At 45.5% G+C, this 25,647-nt stretch overlaps 1 protein-coding gene across 5 annotated transcripts in view; it reads right to left on the reverse strand.

Moving 5' to 3' along the window:
* The window catches only part of LOC139746270 (uncharacterized), a 99,393-nt gene extending 83,316 nt beyond the window's left edge, over positions 1-16,077 (reverse strand). For all 5 annotated transcript variants that reach the window (XM_071657353.1, XM_071657343.1, XM_071657334.1 and 2 more), the window contains exons 1-2: positions 15,849-16,077; positions 3,048-3,177 (exon numbers count right to left, since the gene is read on the reverse strand). In XM_071657353.1, the coding sequence (XP_071513454.1) occupies positions 3,048-3,177; positions 15,849-16,062 (344 nt within the window). In that variant the 5' untranslated portion in view covers positions 16,063-16,077. The remainder of the gene's footprint in view (positions 1-3,047; positions 3,178-15,848) is intronic.
* Positions 16,078-25,647: the final 9,570 nt, after the last annotated feature.

A 25,647-nucleotide genomic window follows, 5' to 3' on the forward strand; every position in this document is an offset into this window, starting at 1 on the left:
TCCCTCCACCTCCGACACATATATCCTCTCGGTCAATCTTTCCTCACTCATTCTCTCCATGTGCCCAAACCATTTCAAAACACCCTCTTCTACTCTCTCAACCACGCTCTTTTTATTTCCACACATCTCTCTTACTCTTACATTACTTACTCGATCAAACCACCTTACACCACATATTGTCCTCAAACATCTCATTTCCAGCACATCCACCCTCCTGCGCACAACTCTATCCATAGCCCACGCCTCGCAACCACACAACATTTTTGGAACCACTATTCCTTCAAACATACCCATTTTTGCTTTCCGAGATAATGTTCTCAACTTCCACACATTCTTCAAGGCTCCCAGGATTTTCGCCCACTACTCCACCTTATGATTGAACTTCCGCTTCCATGGTTCCATCCGCTGTTAGATCCACTCCCAGATATCAAAAACACTTTACTTCCTCCAGTTTTTCTCCATTCAAACTTACCTCCCAATTGACTTGACCCTCAACCCTACTGTACCTAATAACCTTGCTCTTATTCACATGTACTCTTAACTTTCTTCTTTCACGCACTTTACCAAACTCAGTCACCAGCTTCTGCAGTTTCTCACATGAATCAGCCACTAGGGCTGTATCATCAGCGAACAACAACTGACTCACTTCCCATGCTCTCTCATACACAACAGACTGCATACTTGCCCCTCTTTCCAAAACTCTTGCATTCACCTCCTTAACAACCCCATCCATAAACAAATTAAACAACTATGGAGACATCACACACCCCTGCCGCAAACCTACATTCACTGAGAACCAATCACTTTCCTCTCTTCCTACACGTACACATGCCTTACATCCTCGATAAAAACTTTTCACTGCTTCTAACAACTTGCCTCCCACACCATATATTCTTAGTACCTTCCACAGAGCATCTCTATCAACTCTATCATACACCTTCTCCAGATCCATAAATGCTATATACAAATCCATTTGCTTTTCTAAGTATTTCTCACATACATTCTTCAAAACAAACACCTGATCCACACATCCTCTACCACTTCTGAGACCACACTGCTCCTCCCCAATCTGATGCTCTGTATATATATATATATATATATATATATATATATATATATATATATATATATATATATATATATATATATATGGAATTTATTAAAAAAGGGGGTGACTGTGTTGTTGACTGGTTGGTAAGGATATCTAATGTATGTATAACTCATGGTGAGGTGCCTGAGGATTGGCGGAATGCACGCATTGTGCCATTTTACAAAGGCAAAGGGGATAAAGGTGAGTGCTCAAATTACATTATATGGGAGGGTATTGATAGAGGGTGAAAGCATGTACAGAGCATCAGATTGGGGAAGAGCAGTGTGGTTTCAGAAGTGGTAGAGGATGTGTGGATCAGGTGTTTGCTTTGAAGAATGTATGTGAGAAATACTTAGAAAAACAAATGGATTTATGTAGCATATATGGATCTGGAGAAGGAATATAATAGGGTTGATAGAGATGCTCTGTGGAAGGTATTAAGATTATATGGTGTGGGAGGCAAGCTGATAGAAGCAGTGAAAAGTTTTTATCGAGGATGTAAGGCATGTGTACGAGTAGGAAGAGAGGAAAGTGATTGGCTCTCAGTGAATGTAGGTTTGCGGCAGGGGTGTGTGATGTCTCCATGGTTGTTTGATTTGTTTATGAATGGGATTGTTAGGGAGGTGAATGCAAGAGTTTTGGAGAGAGTGGCAAGTATGCAGTCTGTTGTGGATGAGAGAGCTTGGGAAGTGAGTCAGTTGTTGTTCGCTGATGATACACCGCTGGTGGCTGATTCGTGTGAGAAACTGCCGAAGCTGGTGACTGAGTTTGGTAAAGTGTGTAAAAGAAGAAAGCTGAGGGTAAATGTGAATAAGGGCAAGGTTATTAAGTACAGTACGGTTGAGGGACAAGTCAATTGGGAGGTGAGTTTGAATGGAGAAAAACTGGAGGAAGTGAAGTGTTTTAGATATCTGGGAGTGGATTTGGCAGCGAATGGAAGCGGAATTGAGTCACAGGGTGGGGGAGGGGGCAGAAGTTCTGGGAGCGTTGAAAAATGTGTGGAAGGCGAGAACATTATCTCGGAAAGCAAAAATGGGTATGTTTGAAGGTATAGTGGTTCCAAAATGTTATATGGTTGCGAGGCGTGGGCTATAGATAGAGTTGTGCGGAGAAGGGTGGATGTGCTGGAAATGAGATGTCTGAGGACAATATGTGGTGTAAAGTGGTTTGATCGAGTAAGAAATGAAAGGGTAAGAGAGATGTGTGGTAATAAAAAGAGTGTGGTTGAGAGAGTAGAAGAGGGCATTTTGAAATGGTTTGATTACATGGAGAGAATGAGTGAGGAAAGATTGACAAAGAGGATATATGTGTCAGAGGTGGAGGGAACGAGAAGTGGGAGACCAAATTGGAGGTGGAAGGATGGAATGAAAAAGATTTTGAGCGATCGGGGCCTGAACATGCAGGAGGGTGAAAGACGTGCAAGGAATAGAGTGAATTGGAAAGATGAGGTATACCGGGGTCGACGTGCTGTCAATGGATTGAACCAGGGCATGTGAAGCGTCTTGGGTAAACCATGGAAAGTTTTGTGGGGCCTGGATGTGGAAAGGGAGCTGTGGTTTCGGTGCATTACACATGACAGCTAGAGACTGTGAACGAATGTGGCCTTTGTTGTCTTTTCCTAGCGCTACCTCGCGCGCATGCGGGGGGAGGGGGTTGTCATTTCATGTCTGGCGGGGTGGCGACAGGAATGAATAAAGGCAGCAAGTATGAATTAATGACATGTGTATATGTATATGTCTGTGTATGTATATATATGTATACGTTGAAATGTATAGGTATGTATATGTGCGTGTGTGGACATGTATGTATATACATGTGTATGTGGGTGGGTTGGGCCATGCTTTCGTCTGTTTCCTTGCGCTACCTCGCTAACGCGGGAGACAGCGACAAAGTATGATAAATAAGTAAATAGAATAAATATATATTATTTGAAACAGATGAGTTGTGACTTACTGACCTGTCAATGGTTGAGGAGTGCTGATGTAGGTGTAGCTGGGGTTGTGGATACACGTGGCTCACTTCACACAAGACTGTCACATGTTTGTCGTCTCGCTGTTCAGTCCACACCCTCACTTCCTGTGGCTCACCTGGTATGATAACAAGACTTGTTCCTAACATACTGTTCATGTACTATACCTCATACAAGGCACATAATTGATGCTGTAACAAATTACCAACACTGAAGGTTGTAGCAATATTCATCTTAGGAAACAACTTAAACTGAGTGAGATTCAGTTTCTATTTAGGTATGTATGTACTGTGTAAACCTCCTGCAAATATGGAAACTTCGTTAATCAATATTACCATGTTAACCCTCAGTTCTGTAATATCAAAGTGTAGCTTGATACCATCTGAGAATCTAATGTTACAGGCTTAATTAAACACTGCAAGAGGACTGAATTCTCAAGCTTTAAGATGAAACCATTTTGGATATAGAAGAATATGTTAATTTCTTATATGATATACTTAAAGATGTGTAACTATACTTTACAGAAACATTTCCATTTATATCAGAATAAACATTCTCAGGTCACAAATAGTGATACTCATAAAAATATTCCCCAGTTAACCTCACATCTGCTGAACAAAAATGAAAATCAAATTATCATTTATTCATACATATGAAGTCACATTTAACATGAGATCTCATAGCTGGAACATGAGCTTACACACATTATAGTATACGGTCACACAGCTGTATCATGAGGTTACACAACAGCTGTAACATAAGGTCACACAAAGCCACAATATAAGGTCACACAAAGCCACAATATAAGGTCACACACAGCCACAACATGAGGTCACACACAGCAACAATATAAGGTCACACACAGCCACAACATGAGGTCACACAAAGCCACAATATAAGGTCACACACAGCCACAACATGAGGTCACACACAGCAACAATATAAGGTCACACACAGCCACAACATGAGGTCACACACAGCCACAACATGAGGTCACACACAGCAACAATATAAGGTCACACACAGCCACAACATGAGGTCACACACAGCCACAACATGAGGTCACACACAGCCACAACATGAGGTCACACACAGCCACAACATGAGGTCACACACAGCCACAACATGAGGTCACACAAAGCCACAATATAAGGTCACACACAGCCACAACATGAGGTCACACACAGCAACAATATAAGGTCACACACAGCCACAACATGAGGTCACACACAGCCACAACATGAGGTCACAAACAGCAACAATATAAGGTCACACACAGCCACAACATGAGGTCACACAAAGCCACAATATAAGGTCACACACAGCCACAACATGAGGTCACACACAGCAACATTATAAGGTCACACACAGCCACAACATGAGGTCACACACAGCCACAACATGAGGTCACACACAGCCACAACATGAGGTCACACACAGCAACAATATAAGGTCACACACAGCCACAACATAAGGTCACACAAAGCCACAATATAAGGTCACACACAGCCACAACATGAGGTCACACACAGCAACAATATAAGGTCACACACAGCCACAACATGAGGTCACACAAAGCCACAATATAAGGTCACACACAGCCACAACATGACGTCACACACAGCCACAACATGAGGTCACACAAAGCCACAATATAAGGTCACACACAGCCACAACATGAGGTCACACAGCCACAACATGAGGTCACACACAGCCACAATATAAGGTCACACACAGTCACAATATGAGGTCACACACAGTCACAACATGATGTCACACACAGCCACAATATGAGGTCACACACAGTCTCAACATGAGGTCACACACAGCCACAATATGAGGTCACACACAGTCACAACATAAGGTCGCACACAGCCACAACATAAGGTCACACAAAGCCAAAATATAAGGTCACACAAAGCCACAACATGAGGTCACACAGCCACAATATGGTCACACACAGCCACAATATAAGGTCACACAGAGCCACAACATGAGGTCACACAGAGCCATCCAAAAATGAGGTCACACACAGCCACAACATGAGGTCACACACAGCCACAACACGAGGTCATACAGAGACACAACATGAGGTCATACAGAGACACAACATGAGGTCATACAGAGACACAACATGAGGTCACACACAGCCACAACACGAGGTCATACAGAGACACAACATGAGGTCATACAGAGACACAACATGAGGTCACACACAGCCACAACATGAAGTCATACACAGCCACAAGACGAGGTCATACAGAGACACAACATGAGGTCATACAGAGACACAACATGAGGTCACACACAGCCACAACATGAGGTCACACACAGCCACATGTCACACACAGCCTCAACATGAGATCACACACAGACACAATATGAGGTCACACACAGCCATAACATAAGGTCACACACAGCCACAAAATAAGGTCACACAGAGCCACAACATAAGGTCACACAGAGCCACAACATAAGGTCACACAGCCACAACATAAGGTCACACAGAGCCACAACATAAGGTCACACACAGCCACAACATAAGGTCACACACAGCCACAACATAAGGTCACACAGAGCCACAACATAAGGTCACACAGAGCCACATCATGAGGTCACACACCGCCACATCATGAGGTCACACACAGCCACAAAATGAGGTCACACACAGCCACAATATGAGGTCACACACTGTCACAACATGAGGTCACACACAGCCACAATATGAGGTCACACACAGTCACAACATAAGGTCGCACACAGCCACAACATAAGGTCACACAAAGCCACAATATAAGGTCACACAGAGCCACAACATAAGGTCACACAGCCACAATATGGTCACACACAGCCACAATATAAGGTCACACAGAGCCACAACATGAGGTCACACAGAGCCAGCCAAAAATGAGGTCACACACAGCCACAACATGAGGTCACACACAGCCACAACACGAGGTCATACAGAGACACAACATGAGGTCATACAGAGACACAACATGAGGTCACACACAGCCACAACACGAGGTCATACAGAGACACAACATGAGGTCATACAGAGACACAACATGAGGTCACACACAGCCACAACATGAGGTCACACACAGCCACAACACGAGGTCATAGAGAGACACAACGTGAGGTCATACAGAGACACAACATGAGGTCACACAAAGCCACAACATGAGGTCACACACAGCCACAACACGAGGTCATACAGAGACACAACATGAGGTCATACAGAGACACAACATGAGGTCACACACAGCCACAACATGAGGTCACACACAGCCACATGTCACACACAGCCACAACATGAGATCACACACAGACACAATATGAGGTCACACACAGCCATAACATAAGGTCACACACAGCCACAACATAAGGTCACACACAGCCACAACATAAGGTCACACAGAGCCACATCATGAGGTCACACACCGCCACATCATGAGGTCACACAACCACAAAATGAGGTCACACAGCCACAACATGAGGTTACACACAGCCGCAACATGAGGTCACACAGAGACACAACATGAGGTCACACACAGCCATAACATGAGGTCAAAAGGTCACTCACAGCCACAACATGAGGTCACACACAGCGACAACATGAGGTCAAAAGGTCACACATAGCCACAACATGAGGTCACACACAGCCACAACATGAGGTCACACACAGCCATAACATGTGGTAACGCACAGCCACAACATTAGCTTACACAAAGCCACAACATAAGGTCACACAGAGTCACATTATGAGGTCACACAGAGCCACAACTTGAGGTCACACACAGCCACAACATGAGGTTACACACAATTACAACATGAGGTCACACAGACACAACATGAGGTCATACACAGCCATAACATGATGTCAAAAGGTCTCTCATAGCCACAACATGAGGTCACACACAGCCACAACATAAGGTCACACACAGCCACAACATGAGGTCAAAAGGTCACGCATAGCCACAGCATAAGGTCACACACTGCCACAACATGAGGTTACACACAATCACAACATGAGGTCACACAGACACAACATAAGGTCATACACAGCCATAACATGAGGTCAAAAGGTCTCTCATAGCCACAACATTAGCTCACACAAAGCCACAACATAAGGCCACACAGAGCCACATCATGAGGTCACACACCGCCACATCATGAGGTCACACACAGCCACAACATGAGGTCACACAGAGCCACAATATAAGGTCACACAGAGCCACATCATGAGGTCACACAGAGCCACAACATGAGGTCACATAGAGCCACAACATGAGGTCACACACAGCCACAAAATGAGGTCACACAGAGCCACATCTTGATGTCACACACAGCCACCTCATAAGGTCACACACAACCACAACATGAGATCACACAGAGACACAACATGAGGTCACACACAGCCACAACATGAGGTCACGCACAGCCACAACATAAGATCACACAGAGCCACATCATGAAGCCACACACAGCCACAACATGGTCACACACAGCCACAACATGAGGTCCCACACAGCCACAACATGAGGTCACACACGGCCATAACACATGGTAACGCACACCCACAACATTAAGTTACACACGGCCACAACATAAGGTCACACAGAGCCACATCATGAGGTCACACACAGCGACAACATAATGTCACACACAGCCACAACATTAAGTCACACACAACCACAACATGAGGTCACACACAGCCATAACATGTGGTAACGCACTGCAACAACATTAGGTCACACACAAAGTACAACATAAGGTCACACAGAGCCACATTATGAGGCCACACACAGCGACAACATGAAGTCACACACAGCCACAACATAAGGTCACACACAGCCACAACATAAGGTCACACACAGCCACAACATGAGGTCACACACAGCCACAACATGAGGTCACACAGCCACAACATGAGGTTACACATAGCAACAACATGAGGTCATACACAGCGACAATATGAGGTCACACACAGCCACAACATAAGGTCACACACAGCAACAACATAAGGTCACACACAGGGACAGCATAAGGTCACACACAGCCACAACATGAGGTCACATACAGCCACAACATGAGGTCACACATAGCCACAACATGAAGTCACACACAGCGACAACATGAGGTCACGCACAGCCACAACATGAGGTCACACACAGCCACAACATGAGGTCACGCACAGCCACAACATGAGGTGACACACTCAGCCACAACATGAGGTCACACACAGCTACAAAATGAGGTCTCAAACAGCAGAATCGTGAGGTCACACACAGCGACAACATGAGGTCACGCACAGCCAAAACATGGGGTCACACACAGCGACAACATGAGGTCACGCACAGCCACAAAATGAGGTCTCACACAGCAGAAACGTGAGGTCACACACAGCGACAACATGAAGTCACACACAGCGACAACATGAGGTCACGCACAGCCACAACATGAGGTCACGCACAGCCACAACATGGGGTCACACACAGCGACAACATGAGGTCACACACAGCCACAAAATGAGGTCTCACACAGCAGAAACGTGAGGTCACACACAGCGACAACATGAGGTCACACACAGCGACAACATGAGGTCACGCACAGCCACAACATGAGGTCACACACAGCCACAACATGAGGTCACGCACAGCCACAACATGAGGTCACACACAGCCACAACATGAGGTCACACACAGCCACAAAATGAGGTCTCAAACAGCAGAATCGTGAGGTCACACACAGCGACAACATGAGGTCACACACAGCGACAACATGAGGTCACACACAGCGACAACATGAGGTCACACACAGCCACAACATGAGGTCACACACAGCCACAAAATGAGGTCTCAAACAGCAGAATCGTGAGGTCACACACAGCGACAACATGAGGTCACACACAGCGATAACATGAGGTCACACACAGCGACAACATGGGGTCACACACAGCCACAACATGAGGTCACACACAGCCACAACATGAGGTCACACACAGTCACAACATGAGGTCACACACAGCGACAACATGAGGTCACACACAGCGACAACATGGGGTCACACACAGCCACAACATGAGGTCACACACAGCCACAACATGAGGTCACACACAGCCACAACATGAGGTCACACACAGCCACAACATGAGGTCACACACAGCCACAACATGAGGTCACACACAGCGACAACATGAGGTCACGCACAGCCACAACATGAGGTCACACACAGCCACAACATGAGGTCACGCACAGCCACAACATGAGGTCACACAGCCACAACATGAGGTCACACACAGCCACAAAATGAGGTCTCAAACAGCAGAATCGTGAGGTCACACACAGCGACAACATGAGGTCACACACAGCGACAACATGAGGTCACACACAGCGACAACATGGGGTCACACACAGCCACAACATGAGGTCACACACAGCCACAACATGAGGTCACACACAGCCACAACATGAGGTCACACACAGCCAAAACACGAGGTCTCACACAGCTGAAACGCGAGGTCACCAGCTTATACATTTGTACTGAAAGAATTTGTTTGTCTATCTATCTATCTATCTCTCTATCTATCTATCTATCTTTATCTCTGACGTCTCCTCCAATTGGAACTAAAGAACTCCAGTGCCACTTCTTAGGCTTGAGTGCCTCACCCTTAACAGGCCGCTGGCAGAGTGCAAGTCTAGCAGAGTGTTTGCAGAGGCTCCTACCTAATGTTCCTACTGACTACTTCTGTCTAATGCTCCTACCTAATGTTCCTACTGACTACTTCTGTCTAATGCTCCTACCTAATGTTCCTACTGACTACTTCTGTCTAATGCTCCTACCTAATGTTCCTACTGACTACTTCTGTCTAATGCTCCTACCTAATGTTCCTACTGACTACTTCTGTCTAATGCTCCTACCTAATGTTCCTACTGACTACTTCTGTCTAATGCTCCTACCTAATGTTCCTACTGACTACTTCTGTCTAATGCTCCTACCTAATGTTCCTACTGACTACTTCTGTCTAATGCTCCTACCTAATGTTCCTACTGACTACTTCTGTCTAATGCTCCTACCTAATGTTCCTACTGACTACTTCTGTCTAATGCTCCTACCTAATGTTCCTACTGACTACTTCTGTCTAATGCTCCTACCTAATGTTCCTACCTACTACCTCTGTCTACTGTTCCTACCATTTTGCCAAGAGTTAGTGTTAGCTAGCACACAGTGTTCACCTTAGGAAAATCTAAAGTTACGAAGAATGATGTGCGTGAGCTAAGTAAGTGTTGTCAAGTGTTATGTGTTCCTGGGAGAGATTGTACGTTTATGGACAGAATACCAGTAGGCCACAAGTTAGAGAGGCGGAAAGAAAAGACATCTACCTGGGTCAGAGGAGTGCAACTTGACAACCACTGAAGTGCTACCTCACTGACTTTGTGTATCATGGGATATGTTAAGTGAAATGAATACAGGTAGCTGTATATACAGAAACTTCATATTGATCCAATCAATGTCAGTGCTCTTCTCAAAAGTAATTAACTACAATTCTAACATACCTTTTTAACTGTCTGTAACGAGGAAAAAATATAATACAAGTAGAGCATCTCTAATCCGAGAATCGAAAATCTAAAATGTTCAAAAAATCCAAAACATTTCTGGTTCCGGGTATTTCGGATAAGGGATATTCAATGTGAGTGTAGATAGTTTGAGATGATTTGATATGTATCAAATATTTTGATCATACTTCATGATTCTAAAATGTGATTAAATATTATCATAAGTAACAAAGTTTAGAAATGAAAACTTAAAGGTTGTTTTTATATGATATTAGTATTAGCTGTATGTAGTTACTTTGAAGTGTGACATGAAAACATAAGACAATTAATATATGGTGTAGACAGACTTCTGGGTATAACCTGGGTGTCATGTCTGTGGTTCACGCTGTCTTAACTGAATGTGACGTCCAGCCAGCAGCAATATCGTACATGTTGGCAGCTACACGATGTATAACGACTCATTCTCCACACTATCATTGCATACGGATAAGATTCAGCCAACCACATCTTGCTTGTTAGAAGTCTTCACTGACTGACATATCGTAAATACCAACATTTTAATGGTAAATTGTTGTTAAAAACTATTTCTTAATGATCAACTTAATATAAGTTCTCAATGTTCTACATAATTTGAATAGCAAACTTTCAGTGTATAACTTACTGTAAATGACTAGTATTCTGTAGTTAACTCATACCTGACTGAAACAATTTCCGAAGAAGCAATCCATCACATTACACACAACGGCCACAGCCCATTACACTACGGTCACACTATGGCCGACCTGTGCCAGTAACGATACCCCCAGCACACACACCTGACCTGTGCCAGTAACGATACCCCCAGCACACACACCTGACCTGTGCCAGTAACAATACCCCAGCACACACACCTGACCTGTGCCAGTAACGATACCCACAGCACACACACCTGACCTGTGCTAGTAACGATACCCCCAGCACACACACCTGACCTGTGCCAGTAACGATACCCCCAGCACACACACCTGACCTGTGCCAGTACCGATACCCCCAGCACACACACCTGACCTGTGCCAGTAACGATACCCCCAGCACACACACCTGACCTGTGCCAGTAACGATACCCCAGCACACACACCTGACCTGTGCCAGTAACGATACCCACAGCACACACACCTGACCTGTGCCAGTAACGATACCCCCAGCACACACACCTGACCTGTGCCAGTAACGATACCCACAGCACACACACCTGACCTGTGCCAGTAACGATACCCCCAGCACACACACCTGACCTGTGCCAGTAACGATACCCCTAGCACACACACCTGACCTATGCCAGTAACGATACCCCCAGCACACACACCTGACCTGTGCCAGTAACGATACCCCCAGCACACACACCTGACCTGTGCTAGTAATGGTACCCCAGCACACACCTGACCTGTGCTAGTAACGATACCCCCAGCACACACACCTGACCTGTGCCAGTAACGATACCCCCAGCACACACACCTGACCTGTGCCAGTAATGGTACCCCAGCACACACACCTGACCTGTGCCAGTAACGATACCCCCAGCACACACACCTGACCTGTGCCAGTAATGGCACTCCAGCACACACCTGACCTGTGCTAGTAACGATACCCCCAGCACACACACCTGACCCGTGCCAGTAATGGTACCCCAGCACACACACCTGACCTGTGCCAGTAACGATACCCACAGCACACACACCTGACCTGTGCCAGTAACGATACCCCCAGCACACACACCTGACCTGTGCCAGTAATGGTACCCCAGCACACACACCTGACCTGTGCCAGTAACGATACCCACAGCACACACACCTGACCTGTGCCAGTAACGATACCCCCAGCACACACACCTGACCTGTGCCAGTAATGGTACCCCAGCACACACCTGACCTGTGCTAGTAACGATACCCCCAGCACACACACCTGACCTGTGCCAGTAACGATACCCCCAGCACACACACCTGACCTGTGCCAGTAATGGTACCCCAGCACACACACCTGACCTGTGCCAGTAACGATACCCCCAGCACACACACCTGACCTGTGCCAGTAATGGCACTCCAGCACACACCTGACCTGTGCTAGTAACGATACCCCCAGCACACACACCTGACCCGTGCCAGTAATGGTACCCCAGCACACACACCTGACCTGTGCCAGTAACGATACCCACAGCACACACACCTGACCTGTGCCAGTAATGGTACCCCAGCACACACACCTGACCTGTGCCAGTAATGGTAGCACAGCACACACCTGACCTGTGCCAGTAATGGTACCCCAGCACACACCTGACCTGTGCTAGTAACGATACCCCCAGCACACACACCTGACCTGTGCCAGTAACGATACCCCCAGCACACACACCTGACCTGTGCCAGTAAAGATACCCCCAGCACACACACCTGACCTGTGCCAGTAACGATACCCCCAGCACACACACCTGACCTGTGCTAGTAACGATACCCCAGCACACACACCTGACCTGTGCCAGTAACGATACCCCCACACACACACCTGACCTGTGCCATAATGGTACCCCACACACACACCTGACCTGTGCCATAACGATACCCCAGCACACACACTGACCTGTGCCAGAATGCACTCCAGCACACACCTGACCTGTGCTAGTAACGATACCCCCAGCACACACACCTGACCCGTGCCATAATGGTACCCCAGCACACACAACCTGACCTGTCCAGTAACGATACCCACAGCACACACACTACCTGTGCCAGTGATGGTACCCCAGCACACACACCTGACCTGTGACAGTAATGGTACCACAGCACACACACCTGACCTGTGCCAGTATGGTACCCACAGCACACACACCTGATCCTGTGCCAGTAATGGTACCCCAGCACACACCCTGACCTGTGCCAGTAATGGTACCACAGCACACACCTGACCTGTGCCAGTAATGGTACCCAGCACACACACCTGACCTGTGCAGTAATGGTACCACAGCACACACACCTGACCTGTGCCAGTAATGGTACCCCAGCACACACCTGACCTGTGCCAGTAATGGTACCCCAGCACACACACCTGACCTGTGACAGTAATGGTACCACAGCACACACACCTGACCTGTGCCAGTAATGGTACCCCAGCACACACCTGACCTGTGCCAGTAATGGTACCCCAGCACACACACCTGACCTGTGACAGTAATGGTACCACAGCACACACACTTGACCTGTGACAGTAATGGTATCCCAGCACACACCTGACCTGTGCCAGTAATGGTACCCCAGCACACACCCTGACCTGTGACAGTAATGGTACCACAGGCTGACGGAGACAGTAATGGTAGCACAGCACACACACCTGACCTGTGCCAGTAGTAATGGTAGCACAGCACACACACCGGACCTACGCCCAAGTAATGGGTACCCCTAGCACACACACCTGACCTGTGCCAGTGATGGTACCCCAGCACACACACCTGACCTGTGCCAGTGATGGTACCACAGCACACACACCTGACCTGTGCCAGTGATGGTACCCCAGCACACACACCTGACCTGTGCCAGTGATGGTACCATAGCACACACACCTGACCTGTGACAGTAATGGTACCCCAGCACACACACCTGACCTGTGCCAGTGATGGTACCCCAGCACACACACCTGACCTGTGCCAGTAATGGTACCCCAGCACACACACCTGACCTGTGCCAGTGATGGTACCACAGCACACACACCTGATCTGTGCCAGTAATGGTACCCCAGCACACACACCTGACCTGTGCCAGTGATGGTACCACAGCACACACACCTGATCTGTGCCAGTAATGGTACCCCAGCACACACACCTGACCTGTGCCAGTGATGGTACCACAGCACACACACCTGATCTGTGCCAGTAATGGTGGCACAGCACACACACTTGACCTGTGCCAGTGATGGTACCCCAGCACACACACCTGACCTGTGACAGTAATGGTACCCCAGCACACACACCTGACCTGTGCCAGTGATGGTACCCCAACACACACACCTGACCTGTGCCAGTAATGGTACCACAGCACACACACCTGACCTGTGCCAGTAATGGTACCCCAGCACACACACCTGACCTATGCCAGTAATGGTACCCCAGCACACACACCTGACCTGTGCCAGTAATGGTACCCCAGCACACACACCTGACCTGTGCCAGTAATGGTACTCCAGCACACACACCTGACCTGTGCCAGTAATGGTACCCCAGCACACACCTGACCTGTGACAGTAATGGTACCCCAGCACACACCTGACCTGTGACAGTAATGGTACTCCAGCACACACCTGACCTGTGCCAGTAATGGTACCCCAGCACACACCTGACCTGTGCCAGTAATGGTACCCCAGCACACACCTGACCTGTGCCAGTAATGGTACCCCAGCACACACCTGACCTGTGCCAGTAATGGTACCATAGCACACACCTGACCTGTGCCAGTAATGGTACCCCAGCACACACCTGACCTGTGCCAGTAATGGTACCCCAGCACACACACCTGACCTGTGCCAGTAATGGTACCCCAGCACACACACCTGACCTGTGCCAGTAATGGTACCCCAGCGCACACCTGACCTGTGCCAGTAATGGTACCCCAGCACACACACCTGACCTGTGCCAGTAATGGTACCCCAGCACACACACCTGACCTGTGCCAGTAATGGTACCCCAGCACACACACCTGACCTGTGCCAGTAATGGTACCCCAGCACACACACCTGACCTGTGCCAGTAATGGTACCCCAGCACACACACCTGACCTGTGCCAGTAATGGTACCCCAGCACACACACCTGACCTGTGCCAGTAATGGTACCCTCGAGAATAGCCTGTCATTAATGAAGCCAATGTCAAGCTTAGTATTAGTGAATCTTCACACACACACACACACACACACACACACACACACACACACACACACACACGAATAGCTGGTAACTTATTTTGTAGATAATTGAGACGGTATGGGCAAGCAAATGTCGTACTCAATAACATTTCATCTGTATCTGCTTAGATACATACCCTTACCTGAGCCACAGACCCATTTGTTCCATTAACGTCTAATGAAGGATGAATGGCTAGACTGACTGTGTACCGACTGTCGCACCCTGGACGTGCCCTTGCATGTGGCTACACCAACCATATATGCATGACAAGTTTCCTGTCGTTAATGAGAAGTTGTCATTAAGTAACTTACTGTAAATAACAAGTTTTTGTTTGTAGATTTTCTCGTCGTTGAAGGAGGAGATGACGCAGGAGTAGTGTCCTGTGAGGTCAGTGGTGGGGTTCAGGATCTTGAGAGCTCTGTGTCGGTGGTGTTGTTCCTGTGATGCCACGTACTCCAGGTCCACACGACCCTTCAACATGCCTATAGCCTGTCCAACACACACTACAACTGTTGTATGAACCATTTATAACACTTATGACCGTCAACACTAACTTATGCATTAATAACTTTCTCTTAAAGAGTCTAGCCACATTATTACTCCCCACAACACAATGATAATTACTGTAGAAAATATTGCAGATAGTGATGCAAGCAGCAAACATGGAACTAAAAATTTAACTTAAAGACATTTTCCAAACAACTTGGTAATCACATAAAGCTTCGCCATTTCCAAACAACTTGGTAATCACATAAAGCTTCGCCATTTCCAAATTAACCAACAATGAACATGGTTGTTGTACGAGTCGTATACTGTAACACGATGTTCTCAAGTAGAACAGAAATGGCATGTTATGTTACAAGATGAAGTTATCAAGTACAAGATGAGGGTATCATGTATGTTACAACATAAGGTTATCATATATGTTACAACATGAGGTCATAATGTACGTCACAACATGAGGTTATCATGTATGTTACAAGATGAGGTTATCATGTATCTAACAACATGAGGTTATCATGTATGTTACAACATGAGGTCATCATGTATGTTTACAACATAAGGTTATCATGTATGTTACAACATGAGGTCATAATGTACGTTACAACATGAGGTTATCATGTATGTTACAAGATGAGGTTATCATGTATCTAACAACATGAGGTTATCAAGTGTGTTACAACATGAGGTTATAATGTACGTTACAACATGAGGTTATCATGTATGTTACAAGATGAGGTTATCATGCATCTAACAACATGAGGTTATCAAGTATGTTACAACATGAGGTCATCATGTATGTTACAAGATGAAGTTGTCAAGTACAAGATGAGGGTGTCATGTATCTTACAACATGAGGTTATCAAGTATGTTACAACATGAGGTTATCAAGTACCTTACAAGATGAGGTTATCATGTATGTTAGAAGATGAGGTTATCGTGTATGTTACAACATGAGGTTATCATGTATGTTACAACATGAGGTTATCATGTATGTTACAACATGAGGTTATCATGTATGTTACAACATGAGGTTATCAAGTATGTTACAAGGAGAGTAATCAGATATGTTTCAAGGACAGTCATCAGGTATGTTACAAGGGGAATCATCAGATATATTACAAGAAGAGTCATCAGGTATGTTACATGGAGAGTCATCAGTTATGTTACAAGGAGATTCATCAAATATATTACAAGGAGAGTCATCAGGTATGTTACAAGGAGAGTCATCAGTTATATTACAAGGAGAGTCATCAGGTATGTTAAAAGGAGAGTCATCAGGTATGTTACAAGGAGAGTCATCAGGTATGTTACAAGGAGAGTCATCAGTTATATTACAAGGAGAGTCATCAGGTATGTTATAAGGAGAATCATCAGGTATGTTACAAGGAAAGTCATAAGTTATGGTACAAGGAGAGTCATCAGGTATGTTACAAGGAGAGTCATCAGTTATATTACAAGGAGAGTCATCAGGTATGTTACAAGGAGAATCATCAGGTATGTTACAAGGAGAGTCATCAGTTATGTTACAAGGAGATTCATCAAGTATATTACAAGGAGAGTCATCAGGCATGGTACAAGGAGAGTCATCAGGTATGTTACAAGGAGAATCATGAGGTATGTTACAAGGAGAGTCATCAGGTATGTTACAAGGAGAATCATGAGGTATGTTACAAGGAAAGTCATCAGGTATGTTACAAGGAGAATCATCAGGTATATTACAAGGAGAGTCATCAGGTATGTTACAAGGAGAGTCATCAGTTATATTACAAGGAAAGTCATCAGGTATGTTACAAAGAGAATCATCAGGTATATTACAAGGAGAGTCATCAGGTATGTTACAAGGAGAGACATCAGGTATGTTACAAGGAGAGTCATCAGGTATATTACAAGGAGAGTTATCAGGTATATTACCAGGAGAGTCATCAGGTATATTACAAGGAAAGTCATCAGGCTCCTGTAGTGAAATTTTTACTTATTTGGAAATCATATCTTCAGAGGAATACAAACAATGGCAGACAGGAAGATGCATTTGTTACAAGAATCCTTATTCAACATGCTGGTGCTACAGCTGATAGTCACATACATGCTGGTGCTACAGCTAGGAGTCACGTACATGCTGGTGCTACAGCTGAGTCACATACATGCTGGTGCTACAGTTGAGTCACATAAATGCTGGTGCTACAGCTGAGTCACATACATGCTGGTGCTACAACTGAGAGTCGTGTACATGCTGGTGCTACAGCTGAGAGTCACTTACATGCTGGTGCTACAGTTGAGTCACATACATGCTGGTGCTACAGCTGAGTCACATACATGCTGGGGCTACAGCTAAGAGTCGCGTACATACTGGTGCTACAGCTGAAAGTCACATACATGCTGGTGCTACAGCTGAGTCACATACATGCAGGTGCTACATCTGAGTCACATACATGCTGGTGCTACATCTGAGTCACATACATGCTGGTGCTACATCTGAGTCACATACATGCTGGTGATACAGCTGAGTCACATACATGCTGGTGATACAGCTGAGAGTTGAATACATGCTGGTGATACACCTGAGAGTCACTTACATGCTTGTGCTACAGCTTAGATGTCACATACATGGTGGCGCTACAGCTGGTACATGCTGGTACTACAGCTGAGAGTCGCTTACATGTTAATGCTACAGCTAAGTGTCAAATAAATGACGATGCTACAGCTAAGAGTCACATACATGATGATGCTACAGCTGGGAGTCACATACATGCTGTTGCTATAGCTGAGTCACATACATGCTGATGCTACAGCTAAGTCACATACATGCTGATCTTTCAGCTGAGTCACATGCACGATGATGCTACCAGAGCTGAGAGTCACATACATGCTGGTGCTACAGCTGAGAGTCACATACATGATGATACAGCTGAGTCATATATATGATAATGCTACAGCTGAGAGTCACATACATGCTGGTGCTACAGCTGAGAGTCACATACATGATGCTACTGCTGAAAGTCACATACATGATGATGCTACAGCTGAGTCACATACATGCTGGTGCTACAGCTGAGTCACATACATGATGCTACAGCTGAAAGTCACATACATGATGACGCTACAGCTGAGTCATATGCATGCTGGTGCTACAGCTGAGAGTCACATACATGTCCATGTTCATGCTACAGTTGAGAGTTGGTGCTACAGCTGAGAGTCAGATACACGATGATGCTACAGCTGAGAGTCACGTACATGTTGATGTTACAGCTGAGAGCCACATACATGCTAATGCTACAGCTGAGTCACATACATTCTGGTGCTACAGCTGAGTCACATACATGCTGGTGCTACAGCTGAGAATCACATACATGATGCTATAACTGAGAGTCACATACATGATGCTACAGCTAAGAGTCAGATACATGAGGGCGCTCCAGCTGAGAATCACATACATGATGATGCTACAGCAGAGTCACATACATGATGCTAGCGCTGAGTCACATGCATGATAATGCTACAGCTGAGAGTTACATACATGCTGGTGCTACAGCTGAGAATCACATACATGCTGATGCTACAGCTCAGAGTCACATCATGATGATGCTACAGCTGAGTCACATACATGCTAATGTTAAAGCTAAGAGTCACATACATGCTGGTGCTACAGCTGAGAGTCACATACATGATGATGCTACAGCTGAAAGTCACATACATGCTGCTGCTACAGCTGAGTCACATACATGATGCTACAGCTGAGAGTCACATTCATGATGATGCTACAGTTCAGAGTCACATACATGCTGGTGCTACAGATGAGTCATATACATGATGATGCTACTGCTGAGTCACATACATGCTGGTGCTACAGCTGAGAGTCACAAACATGATGATTCTACAGCTAAGAGTCACATACATGATGCTACAGCTGAGAGTCACATACATGATGGTGCTATAGCTGAGAGTCACATACATGATGCTACAGCTGAGTCACATACATGTTGGTGCTTCAGTTGAGTCATATACATGATGATGCTACAGCTGAGTCACACACATGATGATGATATTGCTGTCACATACATGCTGGTGCTAGAGCTGAGAGTCAAACACATGATGATGCTACAGCTGAGAGTCACATATATGCTGGTGCTACGGCTGAGAGCCACATACATGCTGATGTTACAGCTGAGAGTCACATACATGGTGATGCTACAGCTGACAGTCACATACATTCTGGTGCTACAGCTGAGAGTCACATACACGATGATCCTGCAGCTGAGTCACATAAATGATGATGCAACAGCTTAAAGTCACATACATGTTGATGCTACAGCTGAGAGTCACATACATGATACTACAGCTGAGAGTCACGTACATGCTGGTGCTACAGCTGAGTCACATATATGATGGTGCTACAGCTGAGTCACATACATGCTGGTACTACACCTGAGAGTCACATACATGCTGATGCTACAGCTGACAGTCACATACATTCTGGTGCTACAGCTGAGTCACATACACGATGATCATACAGCTGAGAGTCACATAAATGATGATGCTACAGCTTAAAGTCACATACATGTTGTTACAGGTGAGTCACATATATGATGCTACATCTGAGAGTCACATACATGCTGGTGCTACAGCTGAGAGTCACATATATGATGATGCTACAGCTGAGTCACATACATGCTGGTGCTACAGCTGAGAGTCACATACATGCTAATGATACAGCTGAGAGTCACATACATGCTGATGCTTCAGCTGAGCGTCACATACATGCTGGTGCTACAGCTGAGAGTTACATATATGCTGGTGCTACAGCTGAAAGTCACTAGGTTAATGAAACTGTGTGGTGGAACACGACACTAGGTTAATGAAACTGTCTGGTGGAACACCGCCAGGATAATGAAACCTGTGGTGGAACACGACATTAGGTTAATGAAACTGTCTGGTGGAACACGACACTAGGTTAATGGAGCTGTGTGGTGGAACACAACACCAGGATGATGAAACCGTGTGGTGGAGCACGACCCTAGGTTGATGAAACTGTGTGGTGAAACACAACACCAGGATAATGAAACTGTGTGGTGGAACACAACACCATGATAATGAAACCGTGTGTCAACACTATGATAATGAAACCGTGTGGAGGAACAAGACACTAAGTTAATGAAACTGTGTGGTGGAACACAACATCAGGATAATGAAACTGGTGGAACACGACACTATTTTAATGAAACCGTGTGTCAACACTATGATAATGAAACCGTGTGGAGGAACAAGACACTAAGTTAATGAAACCGTGTGGTGGAGCACGACCCTAGGTTGATGAAACTGTGTGGTGAAACACAACACCAGGATAATGAAACTGTGTGGTGGAACACAACACCATGATAATGAAACCGTGTGTCAACACTATGATAATGAAACCGTGTGGAGGAACAAGACACTAAGTTAATGAAACTGTGTGGTGGAACACAACACCAGGATAATGAAACTGTGTGGTGGAACACAACACCAGGATAATGAAACTGTGTGGTGGAACACGACACTAGGTTGATGAGACTGTGTGGTGGAACACAACACCAGGATAATGAGACTGTGTGGTGGAACACAACACCAGGATAATGAAACTGTGTGGTGGAACACAACACCAGGATAATGAAACTGTGTGGTGGAACACGACGCTAGGTTGATGAAACTGTGTGGTGCAACACAACACCAGGATAATGAAACTGTGTGGTGGAATACAACACCAGGATAATGAAACTGTGTGGTGGAACACAACACCAGGATAATGAAACCGTCTAGTAGAACACGACACTAGGTTAATGAAACTGTGTGGTGGAACACAACACCAGGATAACAAAACCGTGTGGTGGAACACGACACTAGGTTAATGAAACTGTGTGGTGGAACACAACATCAGGATAATGAAACTGAGGTGGAACACAGCACCAGGATAATGAAACTGTGTGGTGGAACACGACACTAAGCTTATGAAACTGTGTGGTGGACCACAACACCAGGATAATGAAACTGTGTGGTGGAACACAACACCAGGATAATGAAACTGGTGGAACACAACACCAGGATAATGAAACCGTCTAGTAGAACACGACACCAGGTTAATGAAACTGTGTGGTGGAACACATCAGTATAACAAAACCGTGTGGTAGAACATGACACAAGGTTAATGGAACTGTGGTGGAACACGACACTAGGTTAATGAAATTGTGTGGTGGAACACAACACGAGGATAATGAAACCGTGTGGTGGAACACGACACCTAGGTTAATGAAACTGTGTGGTGGAACACAACACCAGTACAATGAAACCTGTGGTGGAACACGACACTAGGTTAATGAAACTGTGGTTTAACACGACACTGGGATAGTGAACCTATGTGATGGAACTCAACACCTGGACAATAAATCTTTGTCGAGGAACACAACACCAGGATAATGAAACTGTGTGGTGGAACATGACACTAGGTTGATGAAACTGTTGTGGACGACGACACTAGGGTTAAAGAAACTGTGGTGGAACACGACACTAGAGTTAATGAAACTGTGTGGTGGAACACAACACCAGGATAATGAAACTGTGTGGTGGAACACAACACCAGGATAATGAAACTGTGTGGTGGAACACAACACCAAGATAATGAAACTGTGTGGTGGAACACGACACTAGGTTAATGAAACTGTGTGGTGGAACACAACACCAGGATAGCAAAACCGTGTGGTGGAACATGACACAAGGTTAATGAAACTGGTTGAACACAACACTAGGTCAATGAAATTGTGTGGTGGAACACAACACTAGGTAAATGAAACTGTGTGGTGGAACACAACACCAGGATAATGAAACTGTGGTGGAACACGACACTATTTTAATGAAACTGGTGGAACACGACACGAGGTTAATGAAACTGTGTGGTGGAACACAACACCAGGATAATGAAACTGTGTGATGGAACACAACACCAGGATAATGAAACTGTGTGGTGGAATACAACACCAGGATAATGAAACTGTGTGGTGGAACACGACACTAGGTTGATGAAACTGTGTGGTGGAACACACCAGGATAATGAAACTGTGGTGGAACACAACACCAGGATAATGAAACTGTGTGGTGGAACACAACACCAGGATAATGAAACCGTCTAGTAGAACACGACACTAGGTTAATGAAACTGTGTGGTGGAACACAACACCAGGATAACAAAACCGTGTGGTGGAACATGACACAAGGTTAATGAAACTGTGATGGAACACAACACTAGGTTAATGAAATTGTGTGGTGGAACACAACACTAGGTTAATGAAACTGTGTGGTGGAACACAACACCAGGATAATGAAACTGTGGTAGAACACAACACCAGGATAATGAAACTGTGTGGTGGAACACGACATTAAGCTGATGAAACTGTGTGGTGGACCACAACACCAGGATAATGAAACTGTGTGGTTGAACACAACACCAGGATAATGAAACTGTGTAGTGGAACACAACACCAGTATAATGAAACCGTCTAGTAGAACACGACACTAGGTTAACGAAACTGTGTGGTGGAACACAACATCAGGATAACAAAACCGTGTGGTGGAACATGACACAAGGTTAATGGAACTGTGGTGGAACACGACACTAGGTTAATGGAATTGTGTGGTGGAACACAACACGAGGATAATGAAACCGTGTGGTGGAACACGACACTAGGTTAATGAAACCGTGTGGTGGAACACGATACGAGGTTAATGAAACTGTGTGGTGGAACACAACACCAGGATAATGAAACTGTGGTAGAACACAACACCAGGATAATGAAACTGTGTGGTGGAACACGACACTAAGCTGATGAAACTGTGTGGTGGACCACAACACCAGGATAATGAAACTGTGTGGTTGAACACAACACCAGGATAATGAAACTGTGTGGTGGAACACAACACCAGGATAATGAAACCGTCTAGTAGAACACGGCACCAGGTTAATGAAACTGTGTGGTGGAACACAACATCAGGATAACAAAACCGTGTGGTGGAACATGACACAAGGTTAATAGAACTGTGGTGGAACACGACACTATGTTAATGAAATTGTGTGGTGGAACACAACACGAGGATAATGAAACCGTGTGGTGGAACACGACACTAGGTTAATGAAACTGTCTGGTGGAACACAACACCAGTACAATGAAACCTGTGGTGGAACACGACACTAGGTTAATGAAACTGTGGTGTAACACGACACTGGGATAGTGAACCTATGTGATGGAACTCAACACCTGGACAATAAATCTTTGTCGAGGAACACAACACCAGGATAATGAAACTGTGTGGTGGAACACGACACTAGGTTAATGAAACTGTGTTGTGGACGACGACACTAGAGTTAAAGAAACTGTGGTGGAACACGACACTAAGGTTAATGAAACTGTGTGGTGGAACACGACACTAGGTTAATGAAACTGTGTGGTGGAACACAACACCAGGATAATGAAACTGTGTGGTGGAACACAACACCAGGATAATGAAACCGTATGGTGGAACACGAGGCTAAGTTAATGAAACTGTGTGGAGGAACACAACACCAGGATAATGAAACTGTGCGGTGGAACACAACACCAAGATAATGAAACCGTGTGGTGGAACACGACACAAGGTTAATGAAACTGTGTGGTGGAACACAACACCAGTACAATGAAACCGTATGGTGAAACACGACACTAGGTTAATGAAACTGTGGTTTAACACGACACTAGGTTAATGAAGCTGTGTCGAAGAACACGACTCTAGGTTAATGAAACTGTGTGGTGGAACACAACACCAGGATAATGAAAACGTGTGGTGGAACACGACACTAGGTTGATGAAACTGTAAGGTGGAACACAACACCAGGATAATGAAACTGTGTGGTGGAACACAACACCAGGATAATGAAACCGTGTGGTGGAACACGACACTAGCTTAATGAAACTGTGTGGTGGAACACAACACCAGGATAATGAAACTATGTGGTGGAACACGACACTAGGCTAATGAAACTGTGGTGGAACACGACACTAGGTTAATGAAACTGTGTAGTGGAACACGACACTAGGTTAATGAAACTGTGTTGTGGAACACAACACCAGTACAATGAAACCATGTGGTGGAACACGACACTTGGTTAATGAAACTGTGGTTTAACACGACACTGGGATAGTGAACCTATGTGATGGAATTCAACACCTGGACAATAAATCTCTGCCGAGGAACACAACACCAGGATAATGAAACTATGTTGTGGAACACGACACTAGGTTAATGAAACTGTGTGGTGGAACACGACACTTGGTTAATGAAACTGTGTGGTGGAACACAACACCAGGATAATGAAACTGTGTGGTGGAACACAACACCAGGATAATGAAATCGTGTGGTGGAACACGACACTAGGTTAATGAAACTGTGTGGAGGAACACAACACCAGGATAATGAAACTGTGTAGTGGAATACAACACCAGGATAATGAAACAAAGTGGTGGAACACGACACTAGGTTAATGAAACTGTGTGGTGGAACACAACGCCAGGATAATGAAATCGTATGGTGGAACACGACACTAGGTTAATG

Source organism: Panulirus ornatus, chromosome 4 (genome assembly GCF_036320965.1).
Source record: "Panulirus ornatus isolate Po-2019 chromosome 4, ASM3632096v1, whole genome shotgun sequence".
Classification (NCBI taxonomy): domain Eukaryota; kingdom Metazoa; phylum Arthropoda; class Malacostraca; order Decapoda; family Palinuridae; genus Panulirus; species Panulirus ornatus.